Genomic DNA, 21511 nt, shown 5'->3' with positions numbered 1-21511 from the left:
GTTAAACGCCGGGGTGAGCGTTCCGCCTCAATGTTCATTCATGAGCAGTAGCCGAAAACTAGCGTCTTGAGACTAACCCGGTCGATCTCAAATCAGCGGTGAGGAATAATGGTAACGGCACAAAGTGTTAGCAAAAAGCAGTATTGTGATCTTTCATTTGGTGTGTGCGTTAGTGAGAGAAGACAACACAAGGCAAGTGTGTGCGTGTAGCAGCTACGCGCCATCTTACAGCGATCGAACTTTTTATTCTGCAAATGAAGTGTCGTAGCAAATTGTTTGCTGCTGAAATGCAAATAAAGCCACTGTTGTATAAGCAACACGGCACCCGGTTCTTTTACATGATAAATGAATTTATTTCACATGATTTTAATTTTATTTTATTTTTTCGGCGTTCAGAAAACAGTTTATGGACATAAGCCACTAAGCGCCATTAAGCTGTGGTGAGCGGAGTGGAATACGACGACGTCATTCATTTAATGTCCATATTATTGGTGCAATAATTTTTATATTTTCAGAGGTTGATATGGGCATATGTAGAGATGTGCACGTGGCTTTCCAAATTGCAGAACAAATTGCTAATGGAGCTGCTGATGCCCAAGCTGATCCGCGAACATGGGGTGGGGGTTAGGGAGGTGGGGGGGGGGTGTTCCGGGGTGGGGTGGTGGGATACAGTTGGTGTACCCCTATATCACAAAATGCTGTTGCTCACCATGAAATCATATCCAATATCCATTATTAGATGCTGGTGCTCACAAGGGCTGACTGCATGCTGACGCAAAGGCTCAGAAATGAGCTCAAACACTCCATTATCAAAGGATTTCGGCATTACTTTCTGCTACACATTAATCACAGATGTGCTCCTTCTTGCTCCAACATCACAATTTCCTTTCCCTATTTCTTCTGCAAGAAGAGGATTTTTTCTTGTGCTGAAGGGCAGGGAACATGCACACAACTTATTCAATGAATTTGCTTTATTCTCATCACTATTTACATTGTAGATTCTCACGGAAGGCATCAAAACTAAGAATGAACACGTGGAATTAAGTACTTAACACAAAAGGTGAAATAACTGAAAACATGTTTTAGATCTAGTTTCTTCAAAATAGCCACCCTTTGCTCTTATTACTGCTTTGCACACTCTTGGCATTCTCACCTCTGGGGCCTCCTTCAATACTGTTGGAAAACCATTTCAGGTGACTACTCCTGAAGCTCATTAAGAGAATGCCAAGTGTGTGCAAAAAATAATAATCAGAGCAAAGAGTGACTATTTTGAAGAAATTGAAAAATAAAACATGTTTTCAATTATTTCACTTTTTTTTAAGTACATAACTCCACATGTTCATTCATAGTTTTTTTGCCATGAGTGAGAATCTACAATGTAAATAAATTGTCAAGAAAATAAAGAAAATGCATCGCATGAGAAGGTGTGTCCAAATTACTGTATGTTTAGCGTATATATATATATATATATATATATATATATATATATAAACACACTGTGTGTGTGCGTGTGTGTGTAACTTGTAACCTTCTGCACATTTTTAAAGTTGTAAAATACGCCAGTCCCCACAAATATATGCATTATTATTTAATTTATTACTGCTAAATTGTGTTATAGTGACTTAAGTTTTTGGATGCTGATTGCACATTGTAAAGTAATGCCCCTTTACAGCAAGCAAAGGCAGAAATAACACATCAATGTGTTACACTTTAACACTTAATCTATTTTCTGGAGTTGCTGAATAAAATACGCCACACATCTAAAGATCAAGTGTCTTGGAGTCACTCCAAGTGACAAGACGGCGTCCATTCGGCTCTTGGCTCTTACAGGCGTTTGAGAGTGCCCATGGACACCTCTTGTAGAGCTATAGTAACCTAGCTTGGTGCTAACGGCTAACTGAGTGTGTTCTTTCACAGCAGGGAACCAAAGGTAGTGCTACACAGTCCAAATGGCTCCTCCACTCTAGCATTCTGCCCCTTAAACATTGTGCATTCTATTGTGTATTTAAGCTCCAGTGTAGTACATTTGGACATGGGAGGAGTTCGGTAAGGCCACGAAGAACGACTTCTAGATGGCTTCGAAGAAATTCTGGCAGTGCACCATTAACACTGTGTATAGTGGAGATGGGGTGCTGCTGACCTCGACTCAGGACGTCGTGAATCAGTGGGGAGAATACTTCGAAGACCTCCTCAATTCCACCGACACGTCTTCCTTTGAGGAAGCAGGGCCTGGGGACTCTGAGGTGGGCTCCCCTATCTCTGGGGTCGAAGTCACTGAGCTAGTTGGAAAGCTCCTTGGTGGCAAGGCCTTGGGGGTGGATGAGATCCTCCCAGAGGTCCTAAGGGCTCTGGATGTTGTGGGGCTGTCATGGTTGACACGCCTCTACAACATCGCGTGGACGTCGAGGACAGTGCCTCTGGATTGGCAGACTGGGGTGGTGGTTCCCCTTTTTAAGAAGGGGGACCGGAGGGTGTGTTCCAACTATAGAGGGATCACTCTCCTCAGCCTCCCTGGTAAGGTCTATAGGGGTGCTGGAGAGGAGAGTCCATCAAGAAGTCCAATCTCGGATTCAGGAGGAGCAGTGTGGTTTTTGTCCCGTGTGCCGTGGAACAGTGGACCAGCTTTACACTTTTGGCAGGATCCTTGAGGGTGCATGGAAGTTCACCCAACCAGTCCACATGTGCTTTGTGGACTTAGAGAAGGCGTTTGACCGTGTCCCTCGGGGAATCCTGTGGAGGGTGCTTCGTTAGTACGGGGTACCGAGCCCCCTGATACGGGCTGTTCGGTCCCTGTATAACCGATGTCAGAGTTTGGTCTGCATTGCCGGCAGTAAGTCAAATTTGTTTCCAGTGAGGGTTGGACTCCGCCAAGGCTGCCCTTTGTCACAGATTCTGTTCATAATTTTTATGGGCATAATTTCTAGGCGCAGCCGAGGTGTTGAAGTGGTCCGGTTTGGTGGTTTAACATTGCATCTCTGCTTTTTGCAGATTATGTGGTGCTGTTGGCTTCTTCAAGCCGTGATTTACAACTCTCACTGGAGCGGTTCGCAGCCGAAGCAGTTGGGATGAAGATCAGCACCTCCAAATCCGAGACCTTGGTCCTCAGTCGGAAAAGGGTGGAGTGCCCTCTCCGAGTCGGAGATGAGAACCTGCCCCAAGTGGAGGAGTTCAAGTATCTTGGGGTCTTGTTCACGAGTAAGGGTAGGTTGGAGCGGGAGATCAACAGGCGGATTGGTGCAGCGTCTGCAGTGATCCGGACTCTGTATCGGTCCGTTGTGGTGAAGAAGGAGCTGAGTCGAAAGGCAAAGCTCTCGATTTACCGGTTGATCTACGTTCCTACTTTCACCTATGATCACGAGCTGTGGGTCGTGACCGAAAGAACAAGATCCTGTATACAAGCGGCCGAAATGAGTTTCCTCTGCAGGGTGTCTGGGCTCTCCCTTAGGGTGAGAAGCTCAGTCATCCGGGAAGGACTCAGTGTCGAGACGCTACTCCTCCGCATTGAGACGAACCAGTTGAGGTGGCTCGGGCATCTGGTTTGGATGCCTCCTGGACGCCCTCCCAGGAGAGGTGTTCCGGGCATGTCCCACCGGCGAGAGGCCCCGAGAACGACCTTGGGCATGCTGGAGAGACTATGTCTCTTGACTGGCTTGGGAATGCTTTAGGATCCCCCAGAGGAGCTGGTTGAAGTGGCTGGGGAAAGGAAAGTCTGGGCTTCCCAGCTAAAGCTGCTGCCCCTGTGACCCGACCCCGGATAAGTGGTAGATGGATGGATGGATGGATGGATGGGTAGTACATTCGGCTCTTACAGGATTTGAGATTGCCACGGACAGATCTCTTGCTGGAGACGGCAAACCGAGTGCGTGAGTGCTACACAGTCCAAATGGCTCCTCCACGCTAACATTCTGCCCCTTAAACATTGTGTGTTTTAGCTCCAGTGTAGTACAATGCATTTCTATTGGGTAATTTTGACGTGGACGTTTCTGTTGCATCGTGACTGGAATTCCCTTAGTTGAGGCTTTCCAAATAAGGGGCGGTCGTTAATCGAGTGTTAAAAAAAAAATTGTGCCTTTAAAAGAACTTTAAATTAAATACAATTAAAACACGCTAATAAGCAAGCACAAGTATGAAGCTTGTAATTCACTCAAAACTGAGATAAGAGCAGTCTTGCTTCAGGCAAGGCAGATCCTGTACTAACAAATTTTCACACTAAGAAATGTAATTGAACAAATCCTAGAATTTGCACTACCATTGGCAATTACTTTTATTAATTTAAAAAAAAACCTCGACAGTGTGCACCGACAGTCACTGTGGAAGATCTCTGGAACCTATGGAGTGCCCATAGCATTTCTACCATCAGAAGTAGAAATGAAAATACAGCAGGAGTTAGACAAGGCTGCATTCTGTCTCCCTTTCTGTTCTCACTGACAATAGATTCACTTGGGAAAAAGAAAAGCAAACAGATCTTGACTTTGCAAAGGACATAGCACTAATCCTGTACAGGTCTGTAGCCACCCGGAGATAGCGTTTAGTGTTTCCGTGTTTAAAACTGTTGATAGCAATAGTGCTAACATTAGCTAAAGTATTTAGCACGGATGTCGGTGAAAAAGTGGAAGTGTTCGAGGGGCTCTTATAAAGGGAAGGCGCTGCAGGAGACAGAGTGGCTCACCTGTCTTTTTTTCGACCCTCTTAAAAAGCGATGCCCCTGTCCTCAGGTGCGCGCAACGACCCCGGGAGCTGCTGCGACCGACAGGTGCAAACTCACACGATGAAAAGCCAGAGGGAAGTGAGGCGGACACTCACCGGTTCGCTGTTTAATTCAAACAAACGCTTGCAGCGTTTTTGTTTTTTTTGCTTGCGTCACCACAACATCCTATTTCAGCCATTTTCTTTCGGCTTTAATTTTATTTTGTCCGAATGCCGAAAATGGCAAAAATATCTATTTTCGGACGAAAATTTTTGGTGGCCGAATATTCGGTGCATCACTAATATATATACACACACACAAGGGCTGTTAGTTTAACGCGTTAATTAGATAAATTAATTACGCTGCAAATAAATAACGCAATGCATCGTGAGTGTCAATGAGCAAGCATTTGAAATTTGGCCCATTGAAGGACCCGTAGGCTGCAGTAGGTAACGTGCGGTGGCTGACCAGCCATGGACGGTGCAACTGGATAGCAAAAATGGAGAGCAACAAAGGAACTGGAATTCCACAAGCACTACAAGGAAACAAAAGCAGTGGGCTTCTCTGCACTATCATGCGTTACAATAAGCGTACACATCCACTGTGTCAAAACCATGGTACTGACACGGCACTGAGTAGATTAACATTTAAATTATATTTGGATGAATTATAATAATATAATCCAAGCAAAATGTATTACTTTATCAACATTTTTTTTCTTGTTGAAGCTTGACAAATTAGTACCAGAACCCCAAGGTTCCTGTAGTCAATCGTCTCTTCTTGGCAGAGTTGCTTACTGCATAATGAAAGTCCAGATGTCTCAATGCTACTCGGGTATTTGGAAATAATAATGATTACTTGGTTACTCTAGAATTTAGCGATGAACGCTAATGATGAGACCAATTTTTGCTCAACAAAAGAGATCATTTATCAGTTTTTCCTAACAAACATAAATACAATCAAGTAGATATTAATTGCATGCATTACATTTTAATGTATTGTGTTTGTTGTCATTCTTTTTTAAAATATGTTTTAAAATTATTTTTAAGTCATGTTATATGGCAAACTTTTCTCATCCGTCAAAAAAAATATTAAACTTCTTACATTTTTGAAACACTCATTTGCTAAGCTACAATATCAGTAAAAGCTTTTCTGCAGGGAGTTTAGGCAGACGAGACGACCCACCGACTGTCAACAAAGAAACTGCTGGTTGAATTTATGTTTGCAATGTACAGAAAAACCTCTTATCAGCTCTCTTTAAACCCACTAATGCAAAGTGAAAACTTGCTCAAAGGTTCTTATAGCAAACAGCCTCTTAGTATAAACTACGAACTAACAGATGATGTGTGACAATCGGTGCCCTGCTGTTTGTCCTGTTTCCATGACTGTAAGACCTCCAGTTTCTAGTAAGAACCCCAGATTTAGAATCTCAAGGTTGAGAAGTGCGATAAATATTTATTGCATTATGTAATTACTGTGTCTTGAGATTTCTGGAGCCGTGGGGATTCCTCAAAAAGCTTTGTAAGTGTTCCACACAAATACAGTTTCCCAGCTGTTGCCATGGAATTCTGTGTTCATTTAGCACTACTGTAGTTTAAACCACAGAAAACTCTTCCTTATGACTTTAATTTTATGGCTATACTTTTGATCAAATGTTTTGTTTCTGAGGAGCTCCTGCAGTATATCCCCCTCAAAAGACTAGGTCATTTTAATAGGAACCATTTTATATATATATATAGTCCGGGCTTCGGCCTTCGTGGGTGGAGTTTGCATGTTTCCCAAAGACATGCATGGCAGGTTAACTGAACACTCTAAATTGTCCCTAGGTATGATTGTGTGTGTAAATGGTTGTTTGTCTGTGTGTGCCCTGGACTGGTTGGCAACCAGTTCAGGGGGTAACCCGCTTACTGCCCGAAGACAGCTGGGATGGGCTCCATCACCCACGCGACCCTTGTGAAGAATAAGCGGTTAAGAAAATGGATGGATGTTGTATCGGTTTCTGCACCAAAATGTAACTATATTGCCACGGATGTCGTGTAAAACAACTCTGAATTACCCCCTGGGGCCGCTCACAAGTTGGGGAAAAAAAGGGAGAATCCAGGACGTGAACCCTTGTCAAATCTTAGTGGTTTGGCAACGTCCCCTGGCTTTGACATGACGAGGAATACACTAACTTTTTTATGAAAGTGTGTAAAAGAAAGATAATCAGACGCTTTCAATGAGCGGGAAGTCAGCCAGGATCACACAGTAGTGTATCCTCGTAAGAAGCTCCACCTGCTAACAAGCTGCACATCATGGCAGGTAACATTAATTTTGCCAGCCGAATTTTGTTGAAGCCATTTAAATAAATATACACAATCATTAATGATTTGCCCAGAAAAAAAATAGCTTCCACGTTGTGAAAGCCGCCATTGGTAGCTACCTTTATACAGACACAAAAAAAAATGGCACTGTACCACCATTTGGGCCAGCATCATAATACTGGAGCTAAGTGTTCTTAAAAACGATGTTGATGACTTATTCCTAAAATAAACTATTATTTATGATTGTAAGCCACTGCAACATTATGTACTTCAAACATTGTGATTGAATGCAGTAAATTAAAAGTGTACTTAAGTCATGATTACATTTGAATGTATTGAAAAATATTGAATAAAAATCATACTCAAATAAATGTTCAAAAAACAACATTGTCTAAACATTAAAGAACCTTAAAATAAGGCTGGTATGAGCACTTTCACCTGATATCAGTACTCGCCCAGCCCTAGTGTTGTATTTTATTAGCCAGATGCATGCTAAATCAGGATTTTAAAAGACTTATAGTTACTAATTTGATCTGTAACTTATCGGAACATTACATATGCAAAAATGTTGATCACTGTTTTCCGAAATAAAAAGCAGCTGTTTGCAAATGTGCAAATTATGAGATTTAGATCATTTTAAATTAAACAAGACATTCAAACAATTAATGGAGTACCCAAATAATTATAAATTACTTTGACAATTGATTAGTTCTCGAATAAGCATAATCATCATAATAATAATAAATAATAATAATAATCAAATCCTATTGAATCGAACCGTTCCATTTTAAATCGAACTGTCCTTGTATTGGATTACATCCCATATATATATATATGTGTCGGGCGATTACATTTTTTAATCAGAATTAATCACATTACTTCAATAGTTAACTCACAATTAATCATACATTTTATATATGTTCTAAATGTACAATAAAATGTACAATTAAGTATTTTTCAAAGTTTTCATACTCTTGACAAAAGTGGGAAAAATGTTAAACTAATAGAAATATGGCTGCATCTTTTTATCATTGATGCAGTAATTTCATAATAATTCATAAAATTTTAGTTCAAATTAAAAAGATGTACTGTACTGTAAAAAACAAGTGTGATATTGATTTGTGTGGAGGTCATTTTTATGCCACTAGATGACATAATTGCATTTGTAAGACATTGGTGACAGCTCAGTGCATTTGTATTTTCATAATATATCTTTAACATGAAATAACTTGTGAAATTCTGCACATTTTTAAAATTATAAACTACAACTTGAACCCAGTCTCCACAAATATATGCGTTATTATTACATTTATTACTGAACGACCTGGACGTGTCTGCTACGACTGGAATTCCCCCATTACAGGCTTTCCAAGTAAAGGGCGGTCATTAATGAGCACCAGAAGTTGTTGTTTGGTGCTCTTTTTTTTTTCCACACACACCTCCGCGCACACACGCGCACACACATATTCATATAATTCAATGCAGTCACTGTGAAATATTTTTAGACTCAAATAATCGGATTCGTTTATTTTTTTTAATGAAAGTATATTACAAAGTCATTTAAGATTTCTATAGAAAATGAGGAGTAATGTCCTTCTTCTTACCTGCACTCTGGCCTCAGTAAGGTTGACCCGACGGGCCAGGTCTTCTCGAACGAAAGCGTCAGGGTAGTGCGTTCTTTCAAACACTCTCTCAAGAGCCTGGAGCTGGCTGCTGTTAAATGTCGTTCTGTTCCTGCGCTGCTTCCTCTTCTTCTTTTCCTCCGTGTTCATCTGCTCGTCTAAAAAAATGAAGGAAATCGTGTGTGCTGCAGTTCGAATTTCACATAAACACAAAAACTAAGAAAAAGATGATCTCAAAACTGATTTGAAGAGATTTTGGGCCGAGTCCATCATGCAGACATTATACAGCGCTGTCAATAAAAAAGAGATTTCAATGCGATATACTGTGTGTAGCTAAAGTCACCGTTTGGTTTTGAACATCTAAGTTACATTTGCTATTTATTTATACCCGCATGGAAAAAGAATATGGTGGTGCTTCATTAAATGTGGTTATGGGTGGGGGCGATCGTAGTTAGTTTAATGACTATATGATGTATGAAATGTAAACCTTGGACTTAACGGTGGACTGACAATATAAGGCAAGACTTGCTCGCAGGGCTAGTATTGATTACTGCAGTGATTCTCAACCAGGGTGCCGTGGCACACGGTTGTGAGAGATCATCAGGGGTGACAAGGAAAATATCCAATTTCACTTAATTTTCCTGACAATATATCCTTCTTAATCTATATATACAGCAACATTTAAGATAGGAAAAACAATGACAATGTTCTATTTGTAGGATTTTTTTTTAAACTAAACTACACATCTACCTCTTGTAATTACTACAACATAATTTTCTCACTCCCAACAAGTGTATCAGCTCTGTGTTGGATGAAACAGGCCAAGATTTCCAACAGAGTAAGTCAAGTTGTAAATAAATGGAGCGACGAGATCATCATTATTTCAGTATTCTTATTCTTTGTGCGATTGTTGGTGAGACTTTTCTACTAAAAATCAGTACCTTGGCTCAATAAAGGCTGACAAATATTGATATCTGCCTACTGCAGAGAAAACGTAAATCTAAAATCATTTTAATCTCAGTAAACTATTTGTTTAAATTTTCAGGTAACTTTATAAGAGATGCTGCGGACAATGAAGCTTCTGAACATTTTGTTTTTCTTTGACATTAAGACAAAAAAATGTGAAAGTTTAAAATGTATTCTCTTTTTTTTTAATTTAGGATAAAACATATTTATGGTATTTACCTCTTTATTGTCCATTTAACTTATTAGGCGTACTGATAACCTTGGGAGCTAAAATGTAGGTAAAGTATATTTTTAAAAATTTATTTAAAAACAACTTTTACATCTTTTCAAAATTGTTCAATAAGCATTAATGCTTTAAGATATGAAAAACAAAGTCAAGATTCACATTTTTTTTAAAAACATTTTTGACGCCAATATTTTTTTTACTTCAAATATCGGTTATCGGCCTCCTTGACTACTGGTATCGGTATCGACCCTGAAAAAACCTCATATCAGTCTATCTCTATGGGAAACACTGGATTACTGGATATGGAGCAGTGGAATTCTACCTCAAATGATAGGTTCTTTTTTTATATGACTACAAATAAAGGCAAATCTGTCACCTTAGACATGGAGTACTTATGAAGACCAATAATTACATCTCCATATACTGGTTTATTATCATGACAAAAAAACACAAGCCAGTCCATACTGGACAGTTGAAATATCTGTCTCTTTCTCTGACCTAAACGTGTGGCATATAGTTTTCAGACTCCATACCAATAAAATAAAACGCTAATTTTTGACTGTGTGACTGTGACACATATACATGTTTGTTTTCTGTTTTAATTTCCCCAATTAAAATACTAAATTTGTGTTGTTTATGGTAATTCATTGACATTGGTAAGGTTAAAAATAATAATAATAATAGATCATTTGAGAATTTTTAAAACTGGATGATGCGCATTCAAATGTTATTAGATTTGACTGTAGTGATAACAATCGCAAGAAATAAACAGTAAAGGGATAAACATGTAAAATGTAAAGTACTGACTTTTTACTTTTTTTAACTTTAAGATTTGCATATCTAAAACGACTTTAAGATTTTAAGAATATACATTCTAATCACCTCTAACAGTATTAATGCTGCCAATCCTAAAGCTGTGATTTTTTAGACTAATTGTTCTTTTTATTAAAGATTACCAGTACTTGTTCTGTTAATCATCAGTATTTCATATTTGTATTTGAATCGGTAAATTATATTTTCTGGGATAGCTGTTGTCATGGATGTTGATTTTACCATCTGATGCAATATTGTTACATGTCTCTCAGATGAAGACAAATGTGCCAGCACGTTTAAAATGAAACAAAACGAAACAAAACAAATAAACAAATGTCTGGTTTGCAAGCTGATTGGAGCATTCTTCCATCCCCCCATGGCACAAACCTTGCTGCTCTCAGACTGTTAAGGAGCCGATGGTGAAGCGTGTCAACACTGAGCACGTTTGTTTGCTTGTCACCATTTTATCTAACCAGAGATTACTTCCGCACGGAGTCCCACTCTACAGACTTTAAACTTAAGCACGCAGTCCCACTCTACAGACTTCAAACTTAACACACAAATTATCTGCTGGTGAAAATGGCATTTTGAAAAGTGCTGGTGTACCCACGTAGTCTGTCTTCGCAGTGTGCAATTTTATTTTGTACTTAATTTTATGGAAACAACAGAAACGTCCATTATTTAATGAATGCATGCGTAATAATTCCATGCCACTTTTTATGGCACATACAATTGCGCTTTAATACGATTACAAGTTGAATATATGACTGATGACTGAACTGGGGAAATCACATTATTTTCTTTACATACATAGTTTAATTTGAATCCCATAAAACACAAAATAATGCTCCACACATCTTACGAATTCTGATAGGAAATGTAAACTTCTGAGCGTTCGTCCACTTTTTGCTTGGCGTATAAATCAGAAAAAGTCCAAGTCTGGGATTCATAACGTTGTGAACAGAAATCATGTGAAATTTTCAGAGTGATTGGCAGTAATTGACATGTCTGTGGGTCATTTTAGATTCAATTACAAGTTGAAAAGTTTAAAAACGTGTTGACCTCCAACCCTTCATTAAAAACAAACAGCCGCCCTTCACACAGTAAATGAGAACAGGTCAATTACCGAAATGATTTTCTCGGCATTGTCAGGATGACCTGACAATCTGCTCTTGATCAGAGCAGCGGAAAATACAAATCATGTTGTTGTTTTTTGTTCATTTTTGTCGCCCACATTTTTCTTTAAATAATATTGTTAAAAACGGGCATCACTTTGTATTGTCTGCTGCGATGCTTCCTTTAAAAATAGGCTATAGACCTATATTGTATTCCTGCTAACCTGAATGTATGCGTGTTTGAGACATTGTTTGCAGCTTTATTGATTATCTATGAAAAAATATTAAATCAATGTGATGGCATTGTAGACTAGGAACAAAGGCAATTCAATAAATAGATAATAATAATAATAATAATAATAATAATAATAATAACAGATCTGCGAATTAAATTAGCTATTGACTAAGATGTGCTTCTGACAAGATGCAAAACGTGTCTAATAATTAAAAATATCAGCACGCATCAAAACAAGGTATTTTCTAAGTTTAGAAAAAAATTGCCTCAAATTTTCCATTAATTTTTTTTATTTTCATGTATAAAAAAATGCTTGCTATTTTCTTGTATAGCTTCTCTTGATCGAAATAGTGAGGTATAATACTGGCAATTAATAATAATAATAATAATAATAATAATAATAATTTTAAAAACCGCAATTTAAAATCAATAAAGAGTAGTTTTCTGTTAATTACATATTTGCTGCACAGTAGTCTACAATATACGACTGAATAATAAATTAACTAAAGCGATTCCAAAAATATTTTACTTAAAATGGGGATAGTCATGTAATTTCTAGGGAAATGTTTAGCATTAAATAAACCGCGGAAGACTCTTTCCTCAATGTACTCATAACAAATCTTGAATAAGAGAACGCATATTTGCTTCATGTCTTACGTTTATTTGGCAAATGATTAATTCCACCTGTTTATTGAAGTGCCAATGCGATCGAGTGTTATTTCATTCCTTAATTGTTCGAGCAAAGACACGTGCGTTAATCATGACAAACCATTAGCGTCAATATTCTTAGAGTGTTTGACAGGCCGAAAATAACCGTAAATTAACGATGTGACCTGGGCACTTCCACTCGCATTTTTCTCTCAGTCGCACCTCTGATTTTGAGCTTTTAAACATAACAATAACACTCGTTAAACCCTATAACGTTCGTGTCAACTTGCTCAAAAGGTTCTCAGAGGAGATGATCGAGGGAGCATTCATTTCCCCTCCTTAAGGCATGTGCGTGCGTGTGTGTGCGTGTGTGTGTGTGTGTGTGTGTGTCTGTGTGTGTGTGTGTGTCTGTGTGTGTGTGCGTGCGTGCGTGTGTGTGTGCGTGCGTGTGTGTGTGTGTGTGCGTGTTTGCCTTAGCCTACTCGATCGTCCTCTGCCTTTATGAATAAAAATGTCAATTTTAACAAATAGGCCTATCGTCGTCATCATCACTCACAGATTTACATCTATTGAGTGCTTAATTATTTCAAAGTGCTAATGTTTCATTTTCCCCATTTATTTAAACAAGAAAGTGTTGGCCTCATTTTGTCTCATGTTTACTTTACATAGTTCACTAAGCCCATCATACTCCATCGGCATCAAAACTTGAATGGATAATTAATGGTCGAGGTAGGGCGAGGCCGTCGTGACAACTTGCCAAAACTCACGAACACTTATAGAAATGACTAATAACGATACATTACGCTGGGTGTGGGGACTTTCTCACGACAATTTCAATAAGCTGACTTACTGTCCTGTTGGTTTGTGTCACTTCCACTGGTCAGTCCCGGGGACTCCAGCATATTTCTCCCAGCTTCCCCGACGCTCTCGTCTGCCTGGTTGCCAACCATTTCCCCAGCTTCTTCCAGATCCAACAAGTGGCTAACCGAGAAGTTCTTTTTGGCTTGCAAGTTGTCCAGGTTCGACGTGATGGGACTCTCCACGCGGTTTGATATCGTGGCTTGCCTTTCCATTACATGTGCATAACTAGAAGTCATGACGCAACAGGGAAACGTAGAATTTGTTGACCCGGAAGCTTCGAACAAAACAAATAGATCCTCTTAATTGTCGAAGACGAAGTCTGCTGTTCTGTTTGTAGAGGAGAGGAGAGTTAATTTGTTCATATCCAAATGAGCCACAGAGGGCTCAAACAAACGTCAGCAAAAGCTTTCTGCTTGTTTGTTATCCGTTATCAAACCTCTCATGTATCCTATACAGCGGAGATCAACGTTTGAGACTATAGAACAATTTTAGTCTACCTGGCAGCCTGAGAGACACCTTGAAAATGCTAGCTCAAGAGAGAGATGATCTTGAATTCTATTCGCTTTGGCTGGATCGCATGTGAGCATGGGATGGGCCGCTGCCTCCCTGATGACGACCAGATGCTCAAAGCGCAGCGTGTCCTTTCAAAGTTTGCTCAACTTCAGTAATGCAAGAAAGGAAGGATACCCCCACCCCACTACCCACCTTTCTCTCTCTCTCCCTTTCTCTATTTATGTCTCCCCTCTCTGTCTGTCTGTCTGTCTGTCTGTCTCTCTCTCTCTCTCTCTCTCTCTCCATCTGCCTCTCCCCGTCTCCCTCTCTCTGTCTATTTCTCTCTCCCCCCTTTCTCACTCTAACTCATTCTCTCTCTTGCCTCCCTCTGTCTCTCCATCTCCCTCTCCCCGTCTCCCTCTCTCTCTGTCTCCCCCCTCTCTCTCTCTCTGGCTCACCCCGGCACTCACTAGTGCTCCATAATTACGTGGCACTGCATGTGTCGGACTTTTAACAGGCCCCTCCCCCATTGGAACAAACCTAACCATCAGTGCCATCAACACTCTTGGTCTTATTGCTTGTAGGCCTGGCAAAGCGTTCAGCTTTATGAAAGTGAAGGCAACATGATAATGTTCAGAACATGGCACAGAAACAAAGAATAGGTCAATTCCCTTCTTTATACTATCAAATTGTCTCTGTTTGCATCTGATGCTTAATTATGCGGAAGGAAAGGGCAAGGCAATTAGTTAGTTAGTTAGTTAGGTAGTTAGTTAGTTAGTTAGTTAGTTAGTAATGGATGTTTGTCTTGTGCCCTGCAATTAACTGGCAACCATTGTGGGGTATGCCTCTGCTCTTGACAAATGTCTGCTTGCATAGGCCCTTTAAAAAAAATAAAAATAAAACCGCCATACACTTCAAGTTTGTTAATTGTGTTGCACATCACGGTACCTATTTATTACACATAGTCTAGAATGTAAAATATGTCAGACCTTGCTGCTGGCTCTTAAAACTCATTCAAACCCAAAAATATATAAATACGTATTTTAATACTTTGTCCTTCACTCCCCAAAACGTATTTATACAGGGTTTATTTTATTTTTTATTTTTTTTATGCTAGCATACAGAAGGCTTTGATGCAGCTTATGACCTGAAGTGGACGCTTACAATTAACGGCCAGCAGGTGGCAGCAATAAGAGATCAACCAGGGCCATGTTGCAACAAGCTCTTTTTCCCACTGTTTTCAACGGGTTTATGAATATTGTAATGCTAATTGCTGCAAAACGGAAACAGATACAAATATGTTTTTTTTACTGATGAAAGAAGAGACTCTAGTCTTTCTTTTTGTAGGTTTCCGTGTTTTTATAGTTTTATACGTTTAAACATATGCAAACATATTTGCAAGTATGTATTTCTTGGAGGGATGTCAGGCAATTAATTTTTTAAAATCCTAATTAGTCGCATGACTTCAATAGTTAACTCACGGTTAATCGCACATTTTATATCTTCTAAATGTAAAATAAAATGTACAATAAAATATTTTTTTCTAAGTTTTCATACTCTTTTTGAACATAAAAGTGGGAAAAAAGTAAAACTAATAGAAATATGGCTGCATACTTTAGTCATTGATGCAGTAATTTCATAATAATTTATAAAATTTAGTTAAAATTAAGATGTACTGTACTGTAAAAAAACGAGTGTGATATTGATTTGTGTTGAGGTCATATTTCTGCCACTAGATGACATAATTGAATTTGTAAGACATTGGTGACAGCTCAGTGCATTTTTCTTTTCATATTAAGAGCTATCTTTAACATGAAGTAACTTGTGAAATTCTGCACATTTTTAAAATCGGAAAATACAACTTGACTCCAGTCTCCACAAATATATGCATTATTATTAAATGTATTACTGCAAAATTTTGACATGGACATGTCTGCTGCGTTGCAACTGGAATTCCCCCAGTACAGGCTTTCCAAGTAAGGGGCGGTCATTAATCGCTTGTTACAAAAAAATAGTGGCGTTAAAGGAACTTTAAATTAACTCAAAATTAACACACTAATTTTGACACCCCTCATTTTTTGAAAATGTTTTTTTTCCATCCTATCAATTCAGTTGACGTCACTTATACGTGGGTTTTTGCTCTTCGTGGGCCGGGCCAGTCCAGTCCCTAACAATTATCAACAACCCTAACAACTGTAGCGTAAATATAAAAGTACATCTTTTAATGGATATTATTGTTTCATCTTCTGATTGATTCGGTGAAGGATTATAGTTGTTCTCAAACTTGATCATTGATCGGTGATCAGCCCAAAAAATCCTGACCATGTAATGCCTAGTATTGTTATAATGCAGGCCAAATGCTAAACAAACAAACAAAAAAATTACCTGTGCATGTGCAAGTCAATACTCCGTGGCATTGTGGGGGAAAAAATGCAAAATTTTTAGCATTTAACTTACGAGTACCAATACTTGCAAATATGTTTGAATATATTTGCAAATACGTATTGCAAGTGGGCCAGTCCAGTCCCTAACAATTATCAACAACCCTAACAACTGTAGCGTAAATATAAAAGTGTTTTTTTTTTTTTTAATGGATATTATTGTTTCATCTTCTGATTGACTCGGTGGTAGATTATAGTTTTTCTCAAACTTGATCATTGATTGGTGATCAGCCCAATAAATCCTGATCATGTAATGCCTAGTATTGTTATAATGCAGGCCAAATGCTAAATAAACAAACAAAAAAATTACCTGTGCATGTGCAAGTCAATATCCCGTGGCATTGTGGGGGGAAAAATGCAACATTTTTAAAATTTAGCTTACGAGTACCGATACTTGCAAATATGTTTGAATGTATTTGCAAATATGTATTGCAAGTACGTTCAAACATACTTGCAAATAAGTCTGAACGTACTTGCGAATACGTTTAAACGTATTTGCTAGTCAAAAATATTTACTCCACATTGGCTGTTCCATGGTTTCGTAATCCAGCACTTCAACTGTTTTCTGAAAAAGGAAACTAGGTTGAAATCTGGTCACTATATATTTTTGATAATGTGAAGATAGCCCACCAACATGGAGATGGATGTTCCTGTGTGAGCTTTCTGTGCATGTGAAAACCAGAGCGACACGCTAGACACACTCAGTGTTGGTTTGAAACTAAGTTTGCTGGATAGGACTTGAAGGGAGCTGGGTGGTGTAGGTGACGGTGTAGAGGAGGGGAGTTCATGTGCTCAGATGGCAGGACTTGACTCAGGGCTCTGAGCTGCCATATAGAGATCCCCTAGGTTCCTGCCCCTGATCTGGGAAAAGAACCCTTGATGCCATCAAAGGGAAACAGATTGAATCCAGATGTGCGTCTCTCGGTCTTTCCATGTATTTAATGAAGGCACGGGGCACAGTAGACTTTTTCATCATTAGTTTTTCTCCCAGATTCCATTTTCCTGCCTACACGTACATTCCGCTGCCAACATCTATGAAGAAAAAAAGGCCTCCCCATGTCTCAAACCCAAAATAATTCTCCTCCGGGGCCCCTGTTCTTTGTTTTGTTGGATGTGAAGAAACTAGCGTGTTTTCTTGACTGCTATAGTCTGTGGTGAACCACGGTCAGATCCAAATCTTTAGTTGAGAAGCAGTGATGTAGCAAAAGTTACATTTGAAGGGGAATTTACACAACAATGTTTCTAACGAGACAAACTATTGGAATTTAAAAAAATATATACATAAATATCCATCCTAAAAATATAAGTGATTGAAAATGGGTGTAATTTGTTTTATTAGTTTTATAGATTCCACTATTCTTTCCATTTAAATGCTGAAGACGTAATAAATAAATAAAATAGATCAAATTAATTTGTTCAGTGTGCTTGTGCAAGTATAGGTCACAAACAAATCAACACTAAGCTGCAGTGCAAAAAATGCTTCTCCACCAAATTGTACATAACCACTACTTACTTTGAATTTGAAATTAATCTTCTCTTCACCGAAAGTTGACTTTATATCTGCGTGCCAAAAATTAAGAACTGAAGCCGGAGCAAGTACAAACCCAGAAACACAGAGGCTTTTAGTACACAGTAAATTTTGTAGAGTACATTTTACTCTAAAAAGAGTCTATTTGGTCCCACTCTAAACAGAGTAAAATTGACACTTGGAAGAGATTAAAATATTCAGAGCAAATTTTACTCTGTATTTACTAAGTATTTTTCCTGTGTACTGTATACGAGAGGATTGGCCTATCCCAGGGGTCAGCAACCTTTATGATCAAAAGAGCAATTTTAGGTCAAATAAAAAAACAAAAATCTGACTGGAGCCGCAAAAACATTTGAACATTGTGATGAAGGAAACAGTATGTTAGTCTAATGCACTGAGGGTCCAAGAGCTAATTAGAGCTTTACCAGAACAGAAAAAAATGCAGCATCCAACATGTAGAGATTTATTTTCTTCAGCCTTTTGTCTTCTGTTTTTGTATTTATTTTATTTTATTTTTTGTAATTTGCCAAAAACTTGTTTTTCATACATTTTTAGACGTTTCTGCTTTTCTGTCAAATTTCTGACATTTTTGGCACTTTTATGGACATATAGTAATTTTCTGCCTCTTTTTTTTTGACAATTCATGGCTGTTTTTGAAAAAAAAAATCCTGCCCTTTTTGCTATAAATTTTTGGGGACATTTTATAGCTACTTTTAAAATGTTTTCTTTTCTGCCTTAAAAAAAATCTGACTTTTTTGGGCAATTTTGTATATATATGTTTTATGGGTGTTTTCAGAATTTCTTCTTTTGTTTTTGGATGTTTTTTTTCTGTTTTTTTGTATTCAATTCTCTGACATTTTTGTCAAATTTATGGACATTTTATGGTAATTTTCAGCTTTTTCTCTTCCTTGTTGGACATTCATGGTCACTTTTTGGACATTTTAAATAATTCTTAAATCTACTTTTCATCTCTCCTTTTCTGAAAACTTAAACATTTTTGATTTAATTATTCATTTTTTCTAAATCATTAATTTAAATAATATTTAATGTAAAAACATGTTACAAAAAAATATTAATTTCCACTCATTTTGTTTTTAGAGATCCACAGGGAGCCACAGAAGAGGGACTAAAGAGCCACATGAGGCTCCAGAGCCGCACATTGCCCATCTCTGGCCTATCCCTTGATAAAAACGTAAAGTTTAAAGTACATTTTAGAAGGAAATTATTTTTCAGTACATTTTATTTAAAAAAAAAAATTTTTTAAGTTACACAAGAGTTGAGGAACGAACTCACAATCTTCAGCTTGGGAGACGGCCACTCTACCACCTGAGCTATGCTACTCCTACTGTATAGCCAAAAGGAGACCAAAAACATTCTCTCGTACACAAAATATATTACACTCTTCAGAGGGTAAATTTTACTCTGTTAAAAGTGGGACCAAATAGACTATTTTTAGAATAAAATGTACTCTACAAAATTTACTGTGTGCTATTTATTGTGATGTGATGCTGACCTCCTAAACCCAAGTCAACAGGAGGGTAGATTGTGTTGGTGAATATTTTTAGTGCAGTAGCCTATTAGTAAAACTATAAGAAAACTTTAAATGAAAAATAAAAACAAAATACCGAATATGTAAAAAGTACAGTTATCTTAAAGACACTCATGTCTTTCCAAAAATTATGTTTTGGAAGTACGGTGACCCTCTTGCTGGGTGTTTGATTTAATTATTAGTCATTCTGGTGTTTACAATATTGTTAAATTGATGATCAAGGACACAAAAAGAACTTCAAGAACTCAACTCTAATTCCATCTTTTGTGGCAGCAGCAAACAAGGATTTTTTTTCCCACTGAATTTATCAGCTATCGTGTAGCCATGTATTTTTTGTTCTTCATACTTATGCAAATTGTTTTGTTATTTTTGTACAGTTTTCACGGTGCGATGGAAAGAGGTCTTTATTAAATCCGTCAAAGAAAGCTACTTGAGTTTGTCTTGCCTGAGAGGGAGTAACATTGCTTTTTGTTTTCTACAGCAGCTGATTGAAAATCAGCCTATGTAATTAATTTTGGGCCCAAAGTGAAGATGATAAGTGTGGTGCTGCTGATGGTCCCGGAGCAACAGCGAAAAAAAACGCTCTCTCTGCTGGCGCCGCTGTCCAGTGACCCCTGGTGCTGATTGGTATAGGCTATTACTCTGGCCCCTGTCTCGTTTTATTTCCCTAATTGGGAGTAAATGGCCTTTTTGTTGACTCTTTACATCCTGTGCAGGGAACCACATGTTTCTGACACGCCCCCCTCAAACCCCCCGATCTCTGCTTGATTGCAGTGACTACACCAGGAATCCTCGTCCTCTTGAGGAAGGAAAGGCCGTTGTTGGTTTCATTTAATCGACTGTAACAGATTAAAATCTCTTGTTTTTCACGTAATTGCATTATGACAATAAATGCAAAAACATCCTACAGCCAATATACTATATCTAACATTTTTTTCGTATTCAGAGCAAATTTTGTGCCCTTCAAATGTATCTGCATATGGTACATTAATGTGTAACCTGCATATTTCCCGTAATTGCAAATATGTCTTATTTTTTTTATGAATTCCTAAATTATCAGTTCCCCCCAAAAAGTACACCTACGGATTATATTGGTTGGATCGGGGGATGAGTATATTTCTGTGTCAATTAAACTTGGAATATTATGATTGTTCATTGAAAAATATTCAGTTATATGTAATGTTCGCAATGAAACCGGAAAGTCCTTCAGAAAAAGAGAAAAGTTGTGAAATATACACACAATTTCGGATCGTTAGCTATCAAATGGTAACCGATTGGAAAAAAAATACATGCTGAAGCGTTGACGGGAAATTTAATTATTAGATCATGCAGTTTAAATTTGTAGAACAGGTTTAAGATGTTGGTTGATCAGATGCAATTCTAAGGTGTTTCAACATTAAAACCAAATGTGTTTCTGATTACAATAAGAAGGGTATTTATAGAGCATGCAAACGGCCGCGTGAAATTAATTTAGCAGCACTAATTCTCATCCATTACACCCAACCTAACCAATCACAACAATAAATCTGCGACCATGCACTCTCATTTTATAGCAGATCATTATGGACCAAACACCTCTACTGCAGCTGTGCTCAGCTTATCACCAAATAGTAGCCTACATTAACTTCCATCAAAGTCAAACAAAACATGGCGAGTGTGATGATTAAAAACTACAATTATCTTTTTTGTCCTTTATGGACGCCGGATATTTTGTCGGCTTTTTTTTTTTTTCAAAAGGTAAATTTGGTAAATTTCTTCGACGTCTCCGGCTAGATTTTTAATGAAACAAATGTCCATTACACGAAACAGCAAGGTAAAGTTCAAAATATTAGGCTATAGTAATTTTTTTTGAGGGATAGCGATTCACATTCCGGTTTTTTTGGTATGAGAAGGGTGGCAGATTGTTGTCCACATCGTTACCAACTAATTAAGAGCTTCTCCGTCGGACAGCCAGATGTGACCTGACTGCTGTAAACTTGCAAAGCGCTAACACAAACGTGTAAAAGAGACTTGAAAAAGAGCCCC

General features: G+C 38.1%; 1 protein-coding gene across 1 annotated transcript in view; it reads right to left on the bottom strand.

Annotated features, from left to right (window-relative positions):
* prrx1b (paired related homeobox 1b) overlaps positions 1-14126 on the bottom strand; it is a 32325-nt gene extending 18199 nt beyond the window's left edge. The window contains exons 1-2 of the mRNA XM_077584389.1: positions 13466-14126; positions 8595-8770 (exon numbers count right to left, since the gene is read on the bottom strand). Of these exons, the coding sequence (XP_077440515.1) occupies positions 8595-8770; positions 13466-13712 (423 nt within the window). The 5' untranslated portion in view covers positions 13713-14126. The remainder of the gene's footprint in view (positions 1-8594; positions 8771-13465) is intronic.
* Between the last annotated feature and the right edge of the window lie 7385 nt (positions 14127-21511).

The sequence above is a fragment of the Vanacampus margaritifer genome, chromosome 13 (genome assembly GCF_051991255.1).
Source record: "Vanacampus margaritifer isolate UIUO_Vmar chromosome 13, RoL_Vmar_1.0, whole genome shotgun sequence".
Lineage (NCBI taxonomy): Eukaryota > Metazoa > Chordata > Actinopteri > Syngnathiformes > Syngnathidae > Vanacampus > Vanacampus margaritifer.
Note: the sequence above shows the minus strand (reverse complement) of the source record. Positions and strands in the feature narration are given on the sequence as shown.